This window comes from Rhopalosiphum maidis, chromosome 2 (genome assembly GCF_003676215.2).
Source record: "Rhopalosiphum maidis isolate BTI-1 chromosome 2, ASM367621v3, whole genome shotgun sequence".
Classification (NCBI taxonomy): domain Eukaryota; kingdom Metazoa; phylum Arthropoda; class Insecta; order Hemiptera; family Aphididae; genus Rhopalosiphum; species Rhopalosiphum maidis.
In genome coordinates, this window is record NC_040878.1 from 50,841,260 (window position 1) to 50,864,059 (window position 22,800).

At 30.2% G+C, this 22,800-nt stretch overlaps 2 protein-coding genes across 5 annotated transcripts in view; one reads left to right on the forward strand and one right to left on the reverse strand.

Moving 5' to 3' along the window:
• Window positions 1-4,316: 4,316 nt before the first annotated feature.
• On the forward strand, window positions 4,317-7,326 carry LOC113553709 (lymphokine-activated killer T-cell-originated protein kinase-like). Of its 3 annotated transcripts, XM_026957193.1 has the most exons (7): window positions 4,317-4,533; window positions 4,631-4,702; window positions 4,773-4,870; window positions 4,928-5,118; window positions 5,184-5,373; window positions 6,637-6,933; window positions 7,015-7,157. In XM_026957193.1, exons 3-7 carry the CDS (start codon window positions 4,783-4,785, stop codon window positions 7,155-7,157), a joined length of 909 nt encoding a protein of 302 aa, XP_026812994.1. In that variant the 5' UTR covers window positions 4,317-4,533; window positions 4,631-4,702; window positions 4,773-4,782. The 3 variants fall into 3 exon arrangements, with proteins under 3 accessions (XP_026812994.1, XP_026812995.1, XP_026812993.1); XM_026957194.1 differs by having other exon boundaries at window positions 4,317-4,702; window positions 7,015-7,326; XM_026957192.1 differs by lacking the exon at window positions 4,631-4,702.
• Window positions 7,327-15,216: 7,890 nt separating this feature from the next.
• LOC113551184 (protein outspread) overlaps window positions 15,217-22,800 on the reverse strand; it is an 86,121-nt gene continuing 78,537 nt past the window's right edge. Inside the window, exons 15-23 of one of the 2 annotated variants that reach the window (XM_026953267.1) lie at window positions 22,497-22,731; window positions 20,704-22,431; window positions 20,131-20,278; window positions 19,892-20,015; window positions 19,663-19,815; window positions 19,336-19,444; window positions 18,406-18,541; window positions 16,908-16,997; window positions 15,217-16,403 (exon numbers count right to left, since the gene is read on the reverse strand). In XM_026953267.1, coding sequence (XP_026809068.1) covers window positions 16,294-16,403; window positions 16,908-16,997; window positions 18,406-18,541; window positions 19,336-19,444; window positions 19,663-19,815; window positions 19,892-20,015; window positions 20,131-20,278; window positions 20,704-22,431; window positions 22,497-22,731 — 2,833 coding nt within the window. In that variant the 3' untranslated portion in view covers window positions 15,217-16,293. The remainder of the gene's footprint in view (window positions 16,404-16,907; window positions 16,998-18,405; window positions 18,542-19,335; window positions 19,445-19,662; window positions 19,816-19,891; window positions 20,016-20,130; window positions 20,279-20,703; window positions 22,432-22,496; window positions 22,732-22,800) is intronic. The other variant, XM_026953268.1, reaches the window with a different exon arrangement.

Here is a 22,800-nt window from a genome sequence, read left to right on the forward strand (position 1 = left end):
TTATTATTATACCTACATTTCCAGAAAATATTCTCGTTGATTTAAAAAGTAAATAAGCAAAACCTTGAAAAATAAATGATTATGAAAAAAAAAAATTTATACCTTAAATTTTGAAGTTCTGTTGCTTGCTTAATAGTCTTATCTTTGTACTATTCAAGTAATTGTGTTTAATTTTCTCATCGATGTTATTTACTGTTTCGTAAAGTAAAACAGATTGTCAATAATATATTTGAATGAAAAATATTATAGCTATAGAGACAAATTTATTTATTGACAGTGTGTATTAATTCAAACAATCTATATTAACGATGAATGATGGGATTCGCAAATTTTGAACTGAGGAAGTCATCTCATTTACAATTTAATAATTATTATTTCTCATTCCTTATTCATTTATAGTCTTTAAATTATATATGTATTATCTACTTAAAAAGGTACATTTATGTAAGTACCTAGGTGCTTTGATGTATCTATACCTACTATATCTTTAAATATTTAAATGTGTATGCAGTACACATCTACAACTTATAAATTAAACAACCAATCCGAGTCATCAAGTTCATACTTAAATAATTAAAATAATATCACAAGTCATAATGAATTTTATGAGAACTCTTAACTGCAGATATTAATTGAGAATATTGTATTGTATTGGTTATATTTTGTTTTTCATCTTCAGTTAATAAAAACAATAAAAAATAAATAAATACCTAGTCAACACTACAATTATGTCAATTATATTTCAATTATACCTATCAAAAAATAAGCATTAAACAAACATTTGACTTTTTTCACTATCATGTGTTACAAAATGTGGATTATTTTTTTTTAATTTATAAACCACGAGAACAGTATACGTGCTGTCATCTATTTACAATTTTTAACAATCCCCCAGTAGTATATAATATTCTTTACATAAATTTTTCAGAACTATAGAACAATAAATTAATAATTTATAACTCATAACATACTAAGTTAATTATATTTAAACAATAAACGGTAGACTGCAGTAAAATACTAAAATTTATGATCAAATTTAAAATGTATCAATATGTGAATCTGAATTTCTACGGTAATTAGTAAAAAACATAGAATAGTTATATTTCTTTTTCATACTTAAATTATCTAAATTTTTTTATTTTTTATTATTTAAGTGATTTTATTAGTTTTTTTTTTTTATTTTATTCGATGGTATGATAGTGAATTATTAGATACAATTATCCAATATAGCTTAGAAATATTAAGTAAATTAAAAATGACAAATATGTCGAGAAAATTCACAAAAATTAACACAATAAATAATATACACCTAATAGATGTACAGTTTATTATAGAAAGAATCATGAAAATTCTATAACTATTTAGAGATAATATTACTCAGATAACATTGTACTTTATTTTATTTAATACCTACACATCAAATTGCTTTGTTTTAATAAGTATTCTATTAATTCAAAATGGGATTAAAAAAATTATAAGTTTAAAGAAATTAATGTCTGATTGCATATTATAATATTTTTATATTGAAAAATCACTTAATGTTTAGTGAATCAATAGTGAGGTGTTTTACATGGTTTAGTAGCCCATGATTGGTTGATTACATTACAAGCTATTAAGTAAATACATTTTTTGTGCAACACGGTGTCTGAAGTTGAATATTTTTATAATAATTTAACTCAAATAGTTTATTATTATTATTAATATTATTGAAAAAGCTTAATTTAAATCTATGAAATATCTAGCATAATAAGTAAATAGTATGAACAATGAACATAATACAAGTTGGCATGAATAACCTGAGGAAGGAAACCGTTCAGCAACAGTACCTCCTAATTAAGATAGGTAAATAGTACCTATAGTATAGTTTTGATATCTTGAGCTTTAAATTGTTATGTTAATTTTGATCTTTAATTTTGTTTCCAACCAATTTTATTTTCTCAATAGTTATGGAAAACGTAGAAAATTAAATTTTATTGCATCAAAAACTAATTGAAAACGAGCTTTGTGATGAACCTAAAAAAAATTTCAATAAATACTGTTAATTAATATTTTTAATAATTTAATATACCTAGAATTTGATTTAAACAAAACATAGATATTTATCGTATAATTATTTCATAATAAATGTCTTTTATTCTGACAGAATAATATATTACCTCTAATATCTATTTAAAAAAAAAAATAGGGAAGATTTAAATTATTTACTTTAAAGATACAAACATCTTTACAATGTTTATATTTTACAATTTAATATAGAGAGATATAACTTCAACACTACATGTTAGGCAAATAATGGTAATGGTACTCATGCACTTATAAAACATGTACTGTTGCCATATTACATTTTTAGGTGAAAATATACATTACAAGGATATAATAAAACAATAATACTATTATTAAAAATTGTATTAACTTCTAGCATTAGACTCTTTCTTGTACCACTATTTATTAATTTAATTTCTGTATTTAAAGAGGCCTCCTTTTTCCCAGTAATGTATTCTAATACTTAAATCTTTAATTAGCAAAACACATGTCACAACAAAACATAGTACTTTACTTTAATGAATAAATGTTTTAGTCATTATATTAATAATTTAAATATTTGAAAGAAATTTGTCTATGGCCCACAAAATAATGATTAGTTTTTTCATGAGTAGACAAGCAATATATACTAACAGAACTGTATGAAACTATTAAATAAAAAAATGTATTAATTTTTCCAAGATTATGTATGGAAAACCTAATAAAATAAAATATATTTAATTAAAAATGAAGAGTTAATACATTTCATAAGTAATATTTTAATAGTTACAGATGCTTTTAAAATAATGTCATGTGGTCCATAAAAAATCACTAGCTAGGTAACACTTTCTGAATGTGGTATTGATATTTTATAATCTTTCATCAGTTAAGAATCTATTTTTAATTGATTGAAATGGTCTTAATATATCCGTAGATTTCACATAATCATATTTTTATTAGCCAGTTCAGAGACAATTTACAATCCTTCTCATTTTCAGGTCTAAAACAGTAATAAATAAAAGTCAATATAATAAATTAAAATATACAGATAGATATCTACTTCCTTTAAAAAATGTAATTAGTTCCCAGGAAGGTGCCGATAAAACATCAGTTTCATCACAATTTGAATATTAAAAATTTTACTTTAATTTATAAAGCAAGCAACCGCACAAATATTTGGTAGTAATAGTAAATTAACATTTGCCTATAACAATTTTAAAATAATTATTTATTAATAATACATCAATAAATAATATTAATATTATAATAATTATACCTACAAACAAAAAAAATGTTTTATTCATAAACATTAGAGAAAGACTATGATTCTCGAGGTTCGAATGAACATATAATTTATTGAAGTATATAACGCAAGTGTCTATTTAGCAATGATTGAAAAATTTAAAAAAATATTAAATATAAACAAATTGGATACTATTTTTTTTTTTTATATAAAAAATATAGCTGCGTACGAGTTGATTCCCTAATGTTGTAAATCAATTATCAATAGATTGCACGAGTAAAGAGTTTACGACCGTATAAAGAGTTTGACCGTCACACACAACTCGCTCTTATGTCCACCGAGACCACGCGCGTATTTACAAAAAAAAAATCATTACACATTGCACGCGACGTATAAATGAGCTGTTAGAAGTACAATCAGAAACATATATTAAATGCAGGAGTAATGGAACTAAAAAATCTAAAAAACAACAATAAAAACAAATTTTATTAAAAGAAGAGATGTCACGGTATACTGGTAATCTCATTACCAGATACAAATTTATAAAAACAATGTGTTACAACTTTTTACCAAATAACTAAATTTTTTTATATTTTTTTACCTAGTTACTACTAAATGTTTTTAATAATAATTTTTTACCTAATTACTACTAAATGTTTTTAATAATAATAAATATAATATAATTCAATAAATAATTAATAAATAAAAATTGAATGATTTTAAAAACATGAAAAAACTAAAAAAAAAACAACATTTTTGAGAAACTTGTCAGCCAACCTCCTGGTGGTGTTTCTTGAGTTATGCTAATAGGTTGAATATTTTACTAAATATTGAATAAAATATATAATGACCTGGGAATCAACTCACCTACTGCGAAAAATATTGTTATTATTATTTTACAATTTTATGATTTGAACCTGAAATATTACCGTTGATTGTGTTATCATATTTATGAAATCATGGAATACCTAACAACAGGTATAGAAAAGAGATTAGGAGTCATCGTTTTCACCATGACTCCATGTGAAATTATGAATAACGAATTTTTTGATTTTTCAGTTTTTAGTGTTTTTACTGTTCTTAGATCCTCTGAAATTCAGAATTAATTGTTTTAAGTTGTTTAACTACTTTAATTATTCATCTTCTATCTATTTTGTATAATTGTGTATTGGTTATACTTGATAATTACTTTTTTAATAGGTATCTATCATAATTCGTGTTTTAATTCAAGAGACAAGTTACTTAACCGCCAAAAGGACGCAAACAAAGTAATGAATAAATCAAATAACATTTAACAAGCGGCACTGTTAATCAATTTTTGTTTGACGACTGATATTTTTGACAAAAGCTTTATTAATCTTATAGCATCCATACATAATAATTTATTACTCAACATTCGTCCTTGTGAAGTTTTTCCAACGATTACCTACATAAGTAGTAAATGAATACATTTTGTTTTAAATATTTCGATGACAATAAACTGTTATTATTTTAAATCTTTACTCAGGAATAAAACGATGAGCGATAATTGTACTCCAAAAATACTGCGCTCCACAGCAAAATTACCAGAAACACCAGCCTTGGAACGTATTGGATATGGAACAGGTGTTTTTTCTCAACCTATGTAAATTTCCTATAATGTTAACCATTTTAATGACTTAGGTGTTGGTGTATTCAATTTGCAAAGAAAAGATCAGTCGCCATGGGCAGCAAAAATTATCAGTCGTAATGCTGGTAGAGATCGCAAACAGTATAGCAACCGTTTGCAGCTGGAAGCAAAAGTATTATCATCACTTAACCATCCCAATATAATTGGCTACAGGGCATTTGTCAAAAGACCTGATGGCCGAGAAGTAACTATAAGTTAGAATTACTGCTATTGTTTAAAAGATTTTTATAAGGCTATTTTGAATTTTAGGTACTGTTAATGGAACAATGTGAACAGAGTTTAATTGATTTAATTGAAATACGCAAGGAAGAAAACCTTGGACCATACCCTGTAGAATATATCACAAAAGTTGCTGTGGACGTTGCAAAAGCATTAGAATATTTACATTCTTCTTTAGTATTGCACGGAGACATAAAATCTGGAAATATTTTAGTGAAAAGTAAGTCTGTTGTAACTAGATATGTATATTATAACAAGCCATTTACCAAAACAATAATTTAAATGTTCTAGGATTGTGACTATAATGGCTTGTATTTTATAACGAACATTTTGTAGAAATAAATAGAACTACTTTGATTATTTTTTAAAGCGGTCTCTTGACAGAAGGATCTTTTTTATGTGTTAATGTAATGAATCACATAATAGTTTGAATAACTTATTTTGTCTTTTAGTTGTTATTAAAAATAAAAACGTTGATATCTGTTTTCTGATATATTTTATGTGATGTAAGTTTAATAAGATAGAGACAAAATTAATATATGTATAAAGGTAGTTTTTTTAATATTATAAAAGAATATTTATTACCTATACCTTAAGGCATTTTAAGGAAATTATACAACATTAAACAATAACTATAAAAGAAAAGCCATCCAGTGATAGTTCTTAACACTTTCTAATTTCTAATTGGTTAATTTACCAATTTAACCATCTAAGAGGTCCTGAAACTATTTTTTTTTTTTAATTAATCAGAATATTAAATTAAAAAAATTATGAAAATTCTAAATTCTTGAACTATGTTCAGATTTGTGATTATTAGGGTTAGCATTTCTATGCAGTAAAAAATTGTAAAATATGCATTTTATTCACAAAAATATGCGAAAACAATTTTTTTTAAATATTAGTTAATATTATTACATTCTTTTATTAAATTATGTTTTTTTAAATTTTCAAATGTGAACGACTGGTAATTAAATCGAAGATTTATATTGACTGAAACTCCTTTCCACGTAACACGATGTTGTTGGAGCATATTTAAATGACATGATTTGTCCCGGATTTAAAGTAATATTAACATCTTTTTCTTCAGTTTTATATTAACCGTTTATAATGTTACATATTTTTAGAAATGTTTTAAATCCCTTATTCTTCTTTAGTATCAAGTCCATTTTAGTTTAGATAGGTAGTATATTTATAATAATTTGACAAATAAACCAATAATTATAGACGTTCATTAAATAAATACCATTTAAAATTATTTATCAAGATTCTTAACAATTTTTATGTATGCAATTATATGCATTATGCACAAAATATGCAAAAAAAAATTATACTATTTAATTCAGAATAATCTAAATTGTGAACTTATCTGACAACCAATCAAAATTTGTACTTAATAAAATAAGCATGCAAATGCATAGAAATCCTAGCCCTAGTCACTATTAACTGTATTTCTAAAATTAATTGGCTATTACAATTTTCACAGATAATTTTGAGATTGTAAAACTTTGTGATTTTGGTGTCAGTTTACCCTTAAAAGCTGATGGAACATTGCATAAAATCAAAGGCTGTAAAGCATTTTACATTGGGACTCCTTGTTGGTCCGCTCCAGAAGTGTTAAAAGGAGAAGAATATTTGGGAGCCATCATCACAAGTAAAGCTGATATTTTCAGTTATGGTTTGGTACTTTGGGAGATGATGACATTATCATTTCCAAACTCAAGCACCGCAATCGATGAATCATATTACACTGGTATCAGTGACGATTTAGATGCTCATTTAGGTGATTTTTTTTTGAAACCAATTAATTTAAATATACTTTTTAGTATATTAATAAATGTAATTAAAATATGTATGTATTCAGGCGAGCGACCACCATTACCTGACAGTTTAGCAAGGGATCCAACATATAAACAGATTGTTGAGCTGTTCTATATGTGTACAATGCAAGATTATAAAAAGCGACCTACAGCAAAACAAATATTGCAGTTTATGGGTACTTACTAACCCTTAAAAACCAATGTTTGATCCAACTATAATTTTAGTACATTTATTCAAGTTATTTTTTTATACCTATTGTGTTTTATATTTTATAAGTGTACATAAAAAAAACATTTCAATTGTGTATAATATGTTACCATAAAAAATATCTCTTAACTTATGATAGTTATAATTTTATTGCAGAATTTCTAACTACTATTAATGCTAAAATATATTTAATTTCTAAATTTTATTTAAACTTTTTAAACTATTATTTTAACTTAAAAATTATATTTTTATTTTCCTTATAAAGACACATTGTATTTTTGAACTAAATTTATACTTAACATCTTGATTCTTATAGAGTTAAAATTTTATTCTTGTACTCAAACTTATTTACTCTATAGTCTTTACAATAATGTTGAAAATTATGTTTTATTGTATTATTAAATAATTTGTCTTGACTTTCTCAGTTATTAGTTTAAATTATATATATATTTTAAATAAATGCTTCGGTCTGCTACCAGAGTAATAGTGTTACTTGTAGCAAATTATATCTAGATGGTACTTTGGCCAAAAGATAAATAAATGCTTAATAACTTAATAATATGCATTATGTGTACTGCATTACTCGGCTTGTCCAGCGTATTATACAGACAATATCACTACATTTATAGTCGAGAACCTAATAAATAATAATGAATGGATATATTTAGTTAAAAGTCTTTTGAAAAAGAATGTTAGGTCTTAAAGGTACTAATTATGTTCTTTTTTGTTAGAAGATTTTAATCCTTTAAAAGTTTTATAAGTATTGAAAAAATAAATGAAACTAAAAATTAGTTAGTGTTGATTGAGTGGCGAGTGTATTGGTACACTTAAAATCATATACCGTTTTGGTGCGTCAAATGTATAGTCGCCCAACCATTCACCATTTGTCTGTGTAGGTATGTAATGTACATTGTCATCACATACAATATACCGGTCATTCGTAAGTCGACCTCGTGTGTTATCGCAGAACAGGACGACTGCAACACACGGACAAAATGCTGCAATAAGTTGAATAAGTAAGCTATACTTATCACTTTGTCGGTATAACTCCACCACGCACTTTATTCGGGCACCCAAAGACTTTGGCGGCTGCGGTGGTTAGCTGTAAAAGCGCGGTTAACGACGCCGCTCGAGTACAGTACCAAATATTACGGTGATAGTGGCACGCTACGACGGCAGCGGAAATTGTTCACTGGTCAGCGTTGCGGTGGTAAACGGCAATTGCAATCAAATTACCGGCCAGTGTGGCAAGCGGCAATTACAATCAAATTATTGGCCAGTGTGGCAAGCGGCAGATTGTCATGCAGCATTCCGAGCGCATGCGGATGCAAATTAATGTGCCCCGTTTAGTCCGCGACACGATGTCAGTGATATACTCATGTCACTGCAATATTTTGATGTACAATATATCGTCATCACAGCAACGGCCAGGATATACATAATATATATATAAATATATATATGGATCTCGTTCAGTACCGTCGTGCCACCGCGATCAGACCGTTGGTTGTGAGTTTCCCGTAATCCCATATCGCACGATATTTGATCTATTTTTGTTTTTTACTTTTACAATATCTCGGTGAGACGTCTCCGACACCGACATTGTACTTTTGTACGATCGCAATAGACCATTTGCGATTTGGATCGGCTTCTCTATCGGTCGTCGCCGTATCATTTTTATGCGTCCCCGATTGCGTTCGGCCGTCCGTCAGCGTGCGTCCGAGTGTGCTACCACTTCACGGCAAATTGGCAACCTACTCGGTGTTAAACGCTTCAGGGGTATGTTCAGTACGTTTTTAATATTTTTGTCGTCCTGCTCCTTCGCAGCGTGTCCCATCGTCGGCGTCGCACGCCAACTCGCTCTAACCATACCGTTATATATGACGTTTCGTGTCCATCAAGCAGTCGCGGTCGCTTTGTTCCGTAACGATTGATTGTCGGGCTCTCGTAAATTAGTAACGATTTGCATAACTGCTATGGGTGTCATTACGGCAGCATCGTTTTCCACTCCCGTATCGCTAGCGTCCTTAAGCCACCGCAAGTAAAAGTATATAAACTTATGAAATTATTTTTTGTATTTTTTTTTTTTTTTATTGTATTCGTAAATGTAATATATACTTTACATGATAAATAAGTAATGTGAAACTTCCATATAACGAAGTTGAATAAGCAACAAAAAAATTCATAATATGGAGGAATTCCTATTCTCCAGGACACAGACCCGAAATATTCTTATAAATCGACATCAATGTTACATAACGGTTAAACGTACACTATAGAATAATTGAATAATTATTATTACGAGTCCGTGTGATGGTAAAAAATTACTTTTATGTAAGTCATAGCAAGGCCCGATTGGCTCTTCGATTTACCGAGTAAAACTCGATGCACGATGGGTCGCGACAATTTAAATGTACCTAATTCAAGTAAGATAATGCAGTATATTTGGTACATTTATTTACATATATAAGTAAAGGTACATAGACTTATTTATTTATTTTTATTGTATTTATAAATGTAGTATACCGAGTGTCCTATGAGGATTTACCCATTGTGATATCTCCTGAAATAATAGAGATAACATAATAATTCTGCAGGTTTTTTAATAAGATGTTTTACGGGTCGCAGACTGGTCATCTGATCCACCTAATATAATATATATAGCTATAAATAATATTAAAAAAAACATTTATAAGTTTACGAAACAAACCACATAAAACATAATTTTTTTTATTATAATTATATGTATGACAATATTATCCGATTGTACTGTGTGCTTAAAAATGTCCGGACGAACACCATGGTGTGCATGTCTATGATTGTGCAGGTATGTCTGGGCATCTGGCATCGTTTATTTATATTCTGCGCAAAAGTCGCAAAATATATGATGGTGGGATGGACTGTGCGCATAAGCAGACCTCGTGATGCACTTCAACAATTCGCATACGGAATAGATCGGCTGTCACCGCCAATAGAGAAATTTTCAAATATATAACGATAAGGAAACCATTATAATAAACTAACGATTACTATATAAAATACGACTCGCGGTTGACAATCGTTATTGACGTTTGGAATCTAATGACGCACTTGTGTAGTATGCAGTCGTAATAAACGTTATGAATTATGATTATTATTTTATTGGTCACACATAAGTACATTTGTAGAACGGTACACACTTGAAGCCGTTTGGATTTCCGCGTCATTTTGATTGGCCTGTGTTTTTTGGCGGACCACACAGCGGCTATAGGTACGTACGTGGATCACGACTTGGACCCAATTGTGATGACTACGTTTCCGACGACGTATTGATGGCAGAGACAGTACAGGGTGAGTTTTTTGGAATAAAAATGTCAGCAGTGTCGACTCAGCTGCTGTTTCCGGGTACAGTGCTTCCGGTGCTGGTGCGCGAGATCGGAGGCGACCGGATACAGACAGCATTACCGACAGAACGATGTGGATCAGGGCCTGTGCGGTGGCCGTCCGCAAACTAACTGTATACCTTTTTACGTCTTCGAATCCCGACGGCAGAGTTCCTTCCGCAGTAATTTACACGTGGATTCGCCGTCGTCGCAAACTATATTAATCCATTCGCCGTACCCGTACGTTAAGCTCAAAACGTACGTATAATTAAACGTGCTCGAGGCACAAAGAATTTGATGTCATTAATGTTGACTGATTAGTAGATCAGATATTTTTTATTTGAAATCTAGCAATTTATCTGTTTTTATTTTTTATCTTTAAACTTTAATAGAAAAAAAAAACTGTTCACGACAAATACTATTAGCTCATGTAAATTTGCTGCGTTATATTTATATATTTGGTTAAAAACTAAATTTACGTAATTTACGAGGGAAGCGTACTCGCGATACCTCTAAAAATGTTGTGGCATGCAAATGGGACCGCCGGACTTTATTTTTTTATCAACAAAAACACGAAAATCCGAATTTTTAACACCTAAGTACACTAAAAACCACTTTTTTGGAAAAAAGGCATATGCAAGTTTTCGCAGTGATGGATTTAATTTTGAACTCTGAAATATTACACGTTTTTTTACTTGAGCGCCAAAACAATTTACGCGCAAAATAACACGAAATATTCGATATTTTTATTTTAAAATAATTTTTTTTTTATAAGAATTGATAAAATTTAATAAAAATCAAGCAGGACCTGGTTATATAGTGCTATTATGATACACAACGTAAAAGTATAACGAATGAATCTATATGAATTGTTTATTCATTTTTTTTAAATAAAAAAAATAAGGTAGTCAAACTAGAAGATGAGGAAAATGATATGAATAATTAATACCTAAAAAAAAAATGTAATCATTAAACAAATTTTTTCAATGTTACAGATAATTTTATGAGGATTTTTTAGTGCATTTTTGTTACGATTACATTAAATTGTACTTTTTTAATGCATTTTTATAGTTGTTTAGAGCATTTAAATAATTAAATCCGTTCCCTATTGATAATATATATATATATATATATTATTAATTATTATAGTCATTTTACCATTTTTTTCACATTACATTAATTCCACTCAATGATATATTGTTGATTGTTTATGAAAAAAAAATAAGTTAATTATAATAACCAACATTTCATTGTTAAGTTTTAGACTACTAAAATATATCAAATCTGTCCAAGCCATTAACGTTTAAATGGGTCAAGTTAGTAGAATGTATATTATTTCGGTGTATGCATAGATTTAAAATTCGCAAAGTATTCTTTTCCCCGAAAAAAGCACAAGTACACGGAGATGTGGGTGCGGAAAGTTAATACTCTCGAGTATAAAATAGTTATTTTTACTTTTCACAGACTTGTTGGCTTGTAGGTGGATAGGGAGGATTGTGATCTAAAAATTTGTCAAACTGAGACGGATATGAACCCTTCAACCCGCATTTCCCGCGAGAACACCACTACAGGAATTGTACTTCGAGATCGAATGCATATCGACGATTGCGCCCCTTACATCGAGCGACCGTTAAATCATACGTTTAACACATATCGGACTTTATACATCAGTGGTGATTTTATGTAGTCCACTGTCGGCACAAGACGGGCTAACTCATCTCTCTCGTGTATCGTGAACACCACGGATTACAACGACCGCATCCGCCCGCGCTCGGTAATAGCACAAAAACGAATTATTAAAGACCGCGATTGACCGCAATCACTGAAAACAAAACCGTCGATGATGGCCTGTACCGATGACCGAGACGAGTCACAAACATATTAATATATCGGCCAATGATTGACAACAACAATACTGTATAATATAATATATATAATATTACGTCACGGTTGTAACGAAGCACATTCATATACTAATATGCACAGTGGACGTGTATCGAATATACTGCACAATAATAATTACAAGGTATGACCTGTCCGCGTTTGCACTGTGAGGACGCGTGGTTTAGGCGTGAGGCACCGTCCGGAAAAAGTGCCTTTATAATACGGCGCTCGTGTATTGACGACGAAACTGATGTGTCACCGATGAAAAAAACTCGACCGACGCATAAACGATCGGTATTATTGGTGATGATGGAAAAGTAATGCGAACACCAAAACGATACATGGTTTTGACTTTTCAGCGTACAGTGTACCAATAACTAGTAGTACACTCATCACTCAATCAACACTAACTGATTTATATTAATCTGTATCATGAACTAATATACATTATATACATAATATATTATGTACAGTATCTTCCGCTTAATATGGGCACGTCGGGACCAGCCCCGTTTGCCCATTTGCCCATATTAACCGGTGCCCAAATTAAACGGAATCCACTGTATATACAACAATTGTAACATATACACGTTACATTTTACATAATATTGCCTATGTATATTAATTAAATAATTTAAAATTCTAATATTATACTATAAAACAATATGATTTATGACAACCACGTGGATTACATTTTTTTTTTCGTAACCATTTGTACTTTGTAGTTGTGTAGTGCCTATGTACAAATCAACTGGATGCCGTCACCGGCCAATTACACACTCACATTTGATTGTGATTGCTGCTGACCACTGCCTCGTACCGCGTGGTTCTGATACTCTTTATAGCAGCAGGTCGTTTTAGGCTATGTCCTGCGTCGTTGAACGTTTTGGTGGGTCCAAAGCTGCTGACATCCGTATTCCTAGATTAATCATTCAGTTGTAAGTTCAAACGAAGTGTGCATAAATAAACAAATTCATACACGTTTCAAAATGTATAATGAAAAATATGTCGTTTGAAGATAGAATAAAATTTCGATTAGACATTTTTTAATGTATTATCATTAATGTGTTACTCTGCGTATAAATGTAGTTAAATTGTCTGTACAATGCGCCGCACAAGGCGAGTAATGCGATACACATAATGTATTATAATTATATTTAAAATTATTTGATAAGTTTAGACTAAAATACAGGTGAATTAGCTATAGATAATTATCAATTAGATTCATTACCCATGGACACTTGTTAATGTATTTAAAAAAAAAACTAATTTTATTTGTTTTTAAGTGAGTAGAGAATAGTTAGAATTGAGAAACATGTTGGCAATAGCAGAAGAAGACTAATTAGCGTCCCAGGGATTCTTGAAAAAAATAAAAGCTTTTAATTAATTAAAAAAATTGATAAATGTACGTAATATACGCGTTAATAACAATAATTAATAAAACACTGATGGAACAGTTTGGAATTTTCATAATTCCATTATTCAATTCACACATTGTGTACAAATGTGTATACATTTTTTAAAATAATAAAAAATTTAAAAATATATGTATAATAAAAAAAATGTCGTTTTAAAGACAGAATAAAAATAATATTATTGTAGACGCATTTCGCAATACTGTTGCTACGCATCTGGCTATGTACCTATTTAACACTTATAGTGCTTTAGTAGTTAATATTATTTCTTTTCATCGTATGTTGTTTATAGACATAATTTGAAACCTAAACTATGTTTATTCATATTTTAGATTATAATATTTATAATAAATAGTAATACAATAAAATAAAATGATATATTACAGTATTTCATAATAAACTATAATACACACAAACATATTATAAATGTATACAATAATGTACGAAAATTGAAAATCATTTTTTTTCGTTTTGTTTTCATAAAATAAATAAGAATTTTTTTATGCATCCGATTAACCGTCTATTTAATTATTTATCAGGGCTTTAGTGCGGCGCCTGGCGGATAATCTAAGTTCCACTAGAGATTGTAATTAATTACCAATTTCTACTAATTCTGAGAACTATGAAGTTTGTTTCACAATAACAACAAGGTCAACAAGCTATCCTTCAGCTCGTCATTGTGTGCAAATGTAGAAATAAGAATCATTAATTATAACGCTGATTATAAATACTAGATAATGTCATATGCTTTTATGATATTATTATTTTAAAGTGAGTTATATCTATGTAAAATATTACAACTTTAAAATGTTCGTAGATCACATTAAAATAATAATATCAATAAAGTCATATGACATTTTTTAGAGAATATTCTTAGTTTTAAATTTGATAATAGGTAATTTACTCTAATATTAAAGCTAACATCATAAAATGTGTTCTGCTGAACCTAAATTTGCTATAATATACGTTAGTAAGACAGAGACAACACATGTAAAACATCCTCTTAAAACAGTTCTTTACGACCGCAAATATATAACTGTGTAATTGGTGGTTTTTTTTTGCTATGAAGTATCAATTTAATACATATTTAAATGTGTATGGAGTTAAATAATTCCAAGATTAAAAAAAAGTGATAGCGAAGTTAAAAATGATGGTAAACAATTACAAATAACTATTTTCAATAATATCAAACATAACGCAGCATTCTGAGTATGCTATTTCTTCGCAGTCATGGTTTTCTGTTATCTTATTTTCATAAAACACGGCTGTGCTCAGTGTAGTATTTTGGTTTTAAAATACTGAAAGTCAATGGTATATTGTATTTCAAATAAAACTGCAATAAACAATAAATTATAATAATTAAACAAACCGCAAAAAATGATTTATTTGTTAGATTGAGCTTCACATAACAACAAAAAAAAAAAAAACTTAAACTAAAAAAATAATAATAATAATAAAAGGGGAGATTTAACGGTACAATAGAACGGAAAAAAAATTAACTCATAAGTGTCAAACGAGAAAAAATTTGTACATGTATGACTTGTTTACTGTTTAGCTGAAAAATGTCACTACTTTAACGGGTTTACAGGTGGGGAGGGGTACTTGTGTTACGCACACAACGTATTTGGTTAGTTTTGTAACACTATTCAACAAAAAAAAAAAAAAAACTAATATCGAAAAAAAAATAATGCAATAATACAAATAAAACACGCGACGACGAACATATTATAATTTCGTATTATGATACATAATCAACTTACGAGAAGAAAAACAAATACTGTATATATTAATTATAATAATTATATATTCAAAATGTTTAACGCCTTCGGTCTCGTCGCTTGTCGCTGCCACGCAATATAATACACAATACATTTGAGTAAAAGTACAATACGCACGACTAAAACTATTTTAATAATGTGTATTATAATAATTAATAATACGACTACGAAATACTTCAATAATATATATATATTATTATGCACATCACGCACAATTATGTACAATTCTATTATTATTATTATTATTATTATTATTATTGGTATACAAAACTAATAAAGCGGCTGAACACATGCGTTTTTCCAAACGTATAAAGGGGGAAAGAAAAAACATATTTTTTTTTTAAAACGCGAAATAAAACATAATAATATTCAATAATATATGATAGGTTTATATATGTATTATAACATAATATAACAATAAAGAACAAAAACGATTCAATATGAATCACACACACACGCACATACTAGCGTGCATGTCACATAATATACATACATTATAGATACTGGTACTGCGCGTGCGCGTGGAGGTATATAAAATAACATATTATTATATTTCGGTATCAATCGTATAATATATTCTATATCGTAACAATAACTATATAATATACGGGTGATACGTCGTTGATCGTGCACGGGATGTACGACGACAATTTCCGGCGGACGGGCACCACACATTTTAACGCCGTTCGAACATTTTCTTCCGGTCGGCCACCACGCCGCACATGGCTGGCGACCTCAGCAAGATGCTGTTGGCCCTGCACAGTTTCTTCGGAGACCTCTTCGGCTCTGTGAACATAACACATTTCGAGGTCATTATACACGTATGGTTACGATATCGTTTTGTATTTGTGTGATCACATATATATATCACAATATAGTGAATATTATATACTTTAATAAATTTAAAAATCACGGAATAAGACGTAGGTCAGACCGATTTATTTTTAATCTGACGAAAAAGACTGAGATTTAAATGATTTAATATAGAACAGAGAATTCTTGCAATCAGTAAGCCGAATATCGGCAAGACCTGACCGATTTTATTTTAATTATTCTTAGTCAAATAGTACTGTGACTGGATTAAATTGGAATAGACTGATATGACGTGATTATTGACATTTATTCGGAAATTTTGAATTAAATATAATTATTCAATGTTTAGTTTTAAATAATTAGTTTAAACAAAGTAAAACGCGTAATAAAAGAAGTATTTCATATCATTGTATATACTCAACATTTTAATTTATCACGAAAACCGGGAAAAATAAATGTATAAGTGTATAACATTACCTGCTGATGGGTTTAGAGCCGAGGGTTCCGCGTGACAAGGAGTCACGTTACTCGTTTTTGGTGTAACGAGTGACCTGTCGATAGTGGGCTCTACAAAATCAGAACAAAAAAATACAAAAATGTTAATATATCAATTATTATTTATACACAATATATCGTGTTACATAAACAGGTAAAACAGTATTAAGGTTTCGCTACTTAGTAATTATTATTAGAGTCCGAACTTTAATGTCCTTAATAAGCTTAAAACATGCGATCGATAATAAGTTTAGATAGGTATTTGCATAATAAACAGTAAATTTATGGTTTAGCTATTTTTGTCAAAATATTCCATTACATTCACGATGTTTGCAATAAGTATGCACATAATGTTTGAATTTAGATTATAGTGGAACACATCCACGTTTCTTACTTCTTGTATAAAAATCGTTTTTACAAATAAAATAATCTTGAATAATATAATAGTAAGAAAGTTTATGTTATCTCAATAATTTGCGTTAATTTGTATGTATTTCAAAAAGAAAAATTAAAATACATTTTTAATATACCTAGATAAAGCATTAAAAAAGAATACTAACATCTGGCTGAACACAAATTGAATTTTTTTGGTAAAACTATAAAACTAAAATAATAAAAAAATAATATAATAATCAAAAGCCAGAGTTATGCCTAACCTTATAAGATACTTAAAAAAAATAGGACTATGATTTTAGTATCATATACTCTAAGCCTTAAAACAAATTTATACACGTCTATTTTAAGTTCTCAATAATTGATCTATAAATCTTAATCTCGTTAAAAAAGAGTACTCTCAAAAAATATATGTTAAAAACAAAAAAATCCAGACTCTAATATTATTGTTTAAGTATAATAAAAATGTTTTAATGTATAGTTATTAGTTGTCGACCGACTTTTCGTTCCAGTCGGGCGGACGGGCGTGCTGGATTGATCCGAAATCATCGAAATCTGACATATTTTATTACAGTTATATGTGATAGTAATAATAATTAATCTCCTATGACGTATGCATACAGACACAAACACGCATACACAGGCACTAATAACGAATATTAACAATGCGTTTAGTAATACGTCCTAACTGATAACATATTATACTCTTATGTCGAATAATAGATATACCCATGTGTCCAAATCGTGATTAGCTAATGTCATGTGACAGAGCCACTGTAGACCGGAACCGGACCAAAACCAACAATACGATTGCCAAATATATAATATATACATATACAAGAAAAGAATACACCGAAACCAGAGTAGAGAGTGTTAAAAGTGGTGCTGGTTCTCGCAGCAGTATTGGTTTGCGAATCCTATAATATATTATATATATATATATATATATATATATCTAAAAGGAACGATCCTCGGGAACCCGACAAAATCCCTCAAAACAGCCGCCCGCCGTCACCGGTCGCGCGCCTGTGTATAAAAGTACGCGTCCTCGGTTACTTTGGTTGTGCGTGTGCTGTATAGTGAATACCTCGAGTGCGGCTCCTGCAGGCCGCGACGGTCCTCAACTTATTTACCAGCGCCACTACGACGGGCCGTTCAACCCGCGTCACGGTCGCGTCGTACTGTTCAAAACTGTTCAAAATGCTGTCAAGCGATTCACCATGCTGTTGTGTGCGGTCAAGCAATAAAAGGTATATATAAAAAAAAATATTGATTATACAAACAGGGATTATATTATTAGGTAGGTACTATAGGTATGTACTACAATATTATACAACTGTTATATTATTATTATTTATTACACTACGAGTAAAATCAATATAAATATCACCTAAAGTATATAAGATACAAGCAAGAGTATAGTGTACGATTACATATTGCATTATATTACCTATGTTCGACTACGCACGATAATAATATAATATGCAGTCTATGATTTAGAATATATATTATGATTAGTGATAACATTCGTAAGATGTCATATGTTATCATTTCGAAATTAAATCTGGGTAAAAACGAATGAACACCAATTGCTGTACAGCTCGTAACTGTACAGCAGTCAAAAAATCTTAAGTGCCTAGTCATTATATTAACCATGTTTTGGCTCTTAGGTTCTTAAAAAAGTTAAAATATGGTGCAATTATACGGATTAAAAAACATTGCACGTAGATACCTGTAATAAATGACAATTACAACAAATTGTAGTAAGCCTATTTTAAGCGGTTTGTATTCAGTTTTCAGTGTTTCATAAGTTTCGACAAGTAAGAAAAAAGTCACCTCTATTATGCATTTATACTACAACTACCATTACCGTACAATGTACTATAGTTACTACTACCACTGCAACTTCTACTATTATACAAGAGCTTTGTCTACGGTGTAAAAATAGCGAATAATAGGTGTCATGCAGTATCGCATTATTAAATAAACAATGTGATCATGCTTGATGTCCACTTACGAGTATGTCTTGCTTCAATCGACCTAGTTCGGGATCCGTCGTGATTTCGAAGTCTGACGATATGTTATCGTTGGCCTCGGACACCAAGTGTGCTCGAAGTTGCTTGTTCCTAAAATACACGCGTTCAACGCGAAAAAATATAAGACGTTATATCAAAATATGATGGTGTATAATAATATAAAAAATTTGGGCAAGTAAGTTAGTGTAAATATTTAGTTGAAAGATTTGGTTGGTACAAATAACTGAAAAAAGTACATAACGATTTGTTTTCGAATAAAATAAAACTTTAGCCGGTATGTTCTAAAAGATTTCAAGAGAGCAACAAACCTGGAATCCAATTGAATGATCTGCTGCTGAGCTTGCGCCAGTTGAGAGTTGGCCGTTTTCAGTTCTTCTTCCAAGTTAGCCGATTCGACACACTTGATTGAGTACTTTTCGGACAACGAGAGAATTTCTTTTTTAATCTCTTCCATTTCAGCTCTGAAATTCAAAACGAGCAGTCATTAATATAAAAATTCTCTTTACAACTAATGTTTGCATTTTTCGAACAACGTACTCGTGTTCTTTGTGCAAAGCACCGATGTCGTGATTGGATTGGATCTTTTTTAAAAATTCAGTCTTGAACTTCGTCACTTCTTTTTGCACTTCAGCCTCGTGCGCTTTTCTCATCGCGTCCAACGCTATTACCAAATAATAAAATTGTAGTACACAGTGTACATAACAGTTTAACTAAGGTCTAAGAACTATCGTTATTAATATTTTTAAATATAATAATATATGATAATCGGTACTCACCGGCCAAAGTCGCGTGTGTTTCTTCAGCGAGCGCCTGTTCTTTTTCCAGTTTTAGTGATTCGGTTTCTTGCCGGTGTTTTTCCTCCAGTTCAACAATGATACGTCTATGCGAGTTCTCCATTGCTAGCAGACCTTTTTCACATAATGCCTAAAAACCAGTTATGTGATTAAAAAAATGGATTTTAACATTTTTAAATTAGTTACCAAAGGCTTCATTTAAAACTTTATCACAATCCTCACCCTTTAGTTTTACCTATCATCTTTCCGGCAATTCGAAACGTTGTTTCAAAAGAAGTTAGTACCGTGGCTTACTAAGTTAATTAATAAATAAACCAATTCTATAGAGGATTTAATTATTCGATTACTTCTCTCATTATGTGACTGTGTATTTTTTTTTTATTAATAGGCATATTGTTTATTATATTACCATCACATTTACTAATTGTTTAAAAAAAATTGTTACTTTTCTCAAATAAATAAAAAAGTTTTAAATTAAAATTTAAAAATATATGTAGAAATAAGAATATTTGATTTTCCGAGTTATAGTTCATTTTGTTTCTATTTATTTCTTACCCTTAAATGTTCAATTTCCGTTTGATACCTCATCTTGGTTGATTCTTCTGTCATAACACTGTTAGATGAATCATTTGAAGCCAACGAAATTTGATAGGATAATCTTAAATTATCCATTTGTTGACTGTATTCGGAGTCCAATGCGCTCAAGCGTTTTTCTAATTTTTTCACTCGGTCTTTGAGTACATTTTGTTCTTGATCGTTTACGGCCGACAATTTTCGTTTCTCCTCCTCTAAACGACTTTTTAATTCAGCCACATCCATCTGGTGTCGCTTATTAACAGCTTCTAGTTCCACATCGCGATCTTGCTCGTATCCCTTGATTTTTTCTTGTAGATAAACACATCTCTGACATTCCTGGCACTGTGCTAGATACATTTGTAGTGAAGCTATTTGCATGCGCAAGTCATGACATTTATTACACACGTCTTCTATCCAAGATGTAGTTTTGTTTTCATTACGTAAAGGCTGTGGGTCTGAAACAGGTCCATTCAATTGTCGCTTATCAATTATCTCTTCCATGCATGACCGGAGAGCCATTACTTCAGTTTCAACTCCTCCCAAACTATCATGCAACATACGCTTATCGTCTACTGGAGGCAAACACTGACACATTTTGGCTGCTAGGTATTGGCACTCAGATAAAGCCTCACTTTCGTCTATATCCGTTTTACATTTTGGAGTCTTCTCAACCAGGTTCAAACCGGACTCGAGCATACAATGTAGCACTGCCACTTCGAAATATTCCTCTAAACAACATTTTTCTTCAGTACGTTTTCCTTTGATCGGTAAAGTCTGCAAAACTTCGTCAATTTTTATTTCAATTGAATTCCGAACCTCATTCAACCACGTTTCTAATTTCCCTCTATTCATTACACATTGGATTAGCATAACGCTACCCTTGTCGGATAGATCTTGGGTTTTGAAATAGTAGTCTAATGCCATGTGCATTTCAGTATCCGTAACAATGTTCTCCAAACAGTCATAAGCGATAGTTTTCACTTCATCAGCATCCCATTTGTATTTTTGTATTACACTCAGCCGGTTGTCCATAAATTCTTTTACTCTTTTTTCGGTGTTATTCTTTATCCCAACTATTTTATCTACTTCAGCAAATAAATCGATATTAGAGTCAAGTCGGGATTTAATTCGGTTCGTTGTTTCTACTGCAATGTCATTTTTAATTAAGTGCCTTAATTTGTTTAAAAAAACTGATTCAGTCGCAACTTTTTCAGCTAATAATGTTGTTTTGGCTTCATCGTCTAAACGGCCTTCACTTTGAAGTTTTCTTCTTTTGGATGCAATCTCGCTCATTTTAGCACGCCAAGCACACTCGATTTTGCAGATTTCAGCTTCTTTAGTATCGATACCATCTTCTACAATGATATTCATAGTATCTGAATTAGCTTTTTGCATGTCAGCAACTCTATTTTCTAAAGAAGTCATTCTAATAAGCACTTTCATAGGTTCACTACTTGTAGCGCTATCCAATGACTTTCGGCGCAGCCTAGATGCAACTGTACTAGCTCGACATCCCGTATCCTTGGAATCCGATTTTTCTATTGCATTACCATTGGTTGTGTCAAGTTTACCAATTTTCTTTTCCAAATCCACTAGTTTCTCTTCTAACTCTTTGCATATAGTAAACGATTCACGTCCTTTGAGCGACAACGAACGACGTTTTTCTCGCCCCTCTGATTTGGTAAGTTTTTGTTTTAACAAACGAATCTAAAAAATCAAGATGGAAATAGTTGAAATTTATTATAAATATTTATTTATATTTTTTCTTTTACCTGTTTATCAGCTGCAGTAAGTTTGGTTGTTAGATCTTGAATTCTAGCTGCCATCATAGAAGCTTGAGCCTCGTACGTTTGTTGCCTAATTTGTAAATCTTGTCTGGCATTAATTAATTCTAATTCTAAACAATCAGTTTGAATGTTTGATTCTCTGAGTTCACGTTTCATTGCTCTTATTTCTTGAACAGCTTTTTCGAATCTACAGCGTAGATCTTCATATTCTTCAATAATCCTAATAAAAAATACAGTTATCTGTATAATATGGGTAAAAAAATAAATTTTTTTATTATAAAAATACTAA

Bases quoted from the DNA above. Each gene is read 5' to 3' on its own strand.
- LOC113553709 (XM_026957194.1), top strand. From the start codon at position 4,783: ATGAGCGATAATTGTACTCCAAAAATACTGCGCTCCACAGCAAAATTA. The intron at 4,871-4,927 runs GTGTTTTTTCTC...TTAATGACTTAG, and splicing joins ACGTATTGGATATGGAACAG to GTGTTGGTGTATTCAATTTG. The intron at 5,374-6,636 runs GTAAGTCTGTTG...CAATTTTCACAG, and splicing joins TGGAAATATTTTAGTGAAAA to ATAATTTTGAGATTGTAAAA.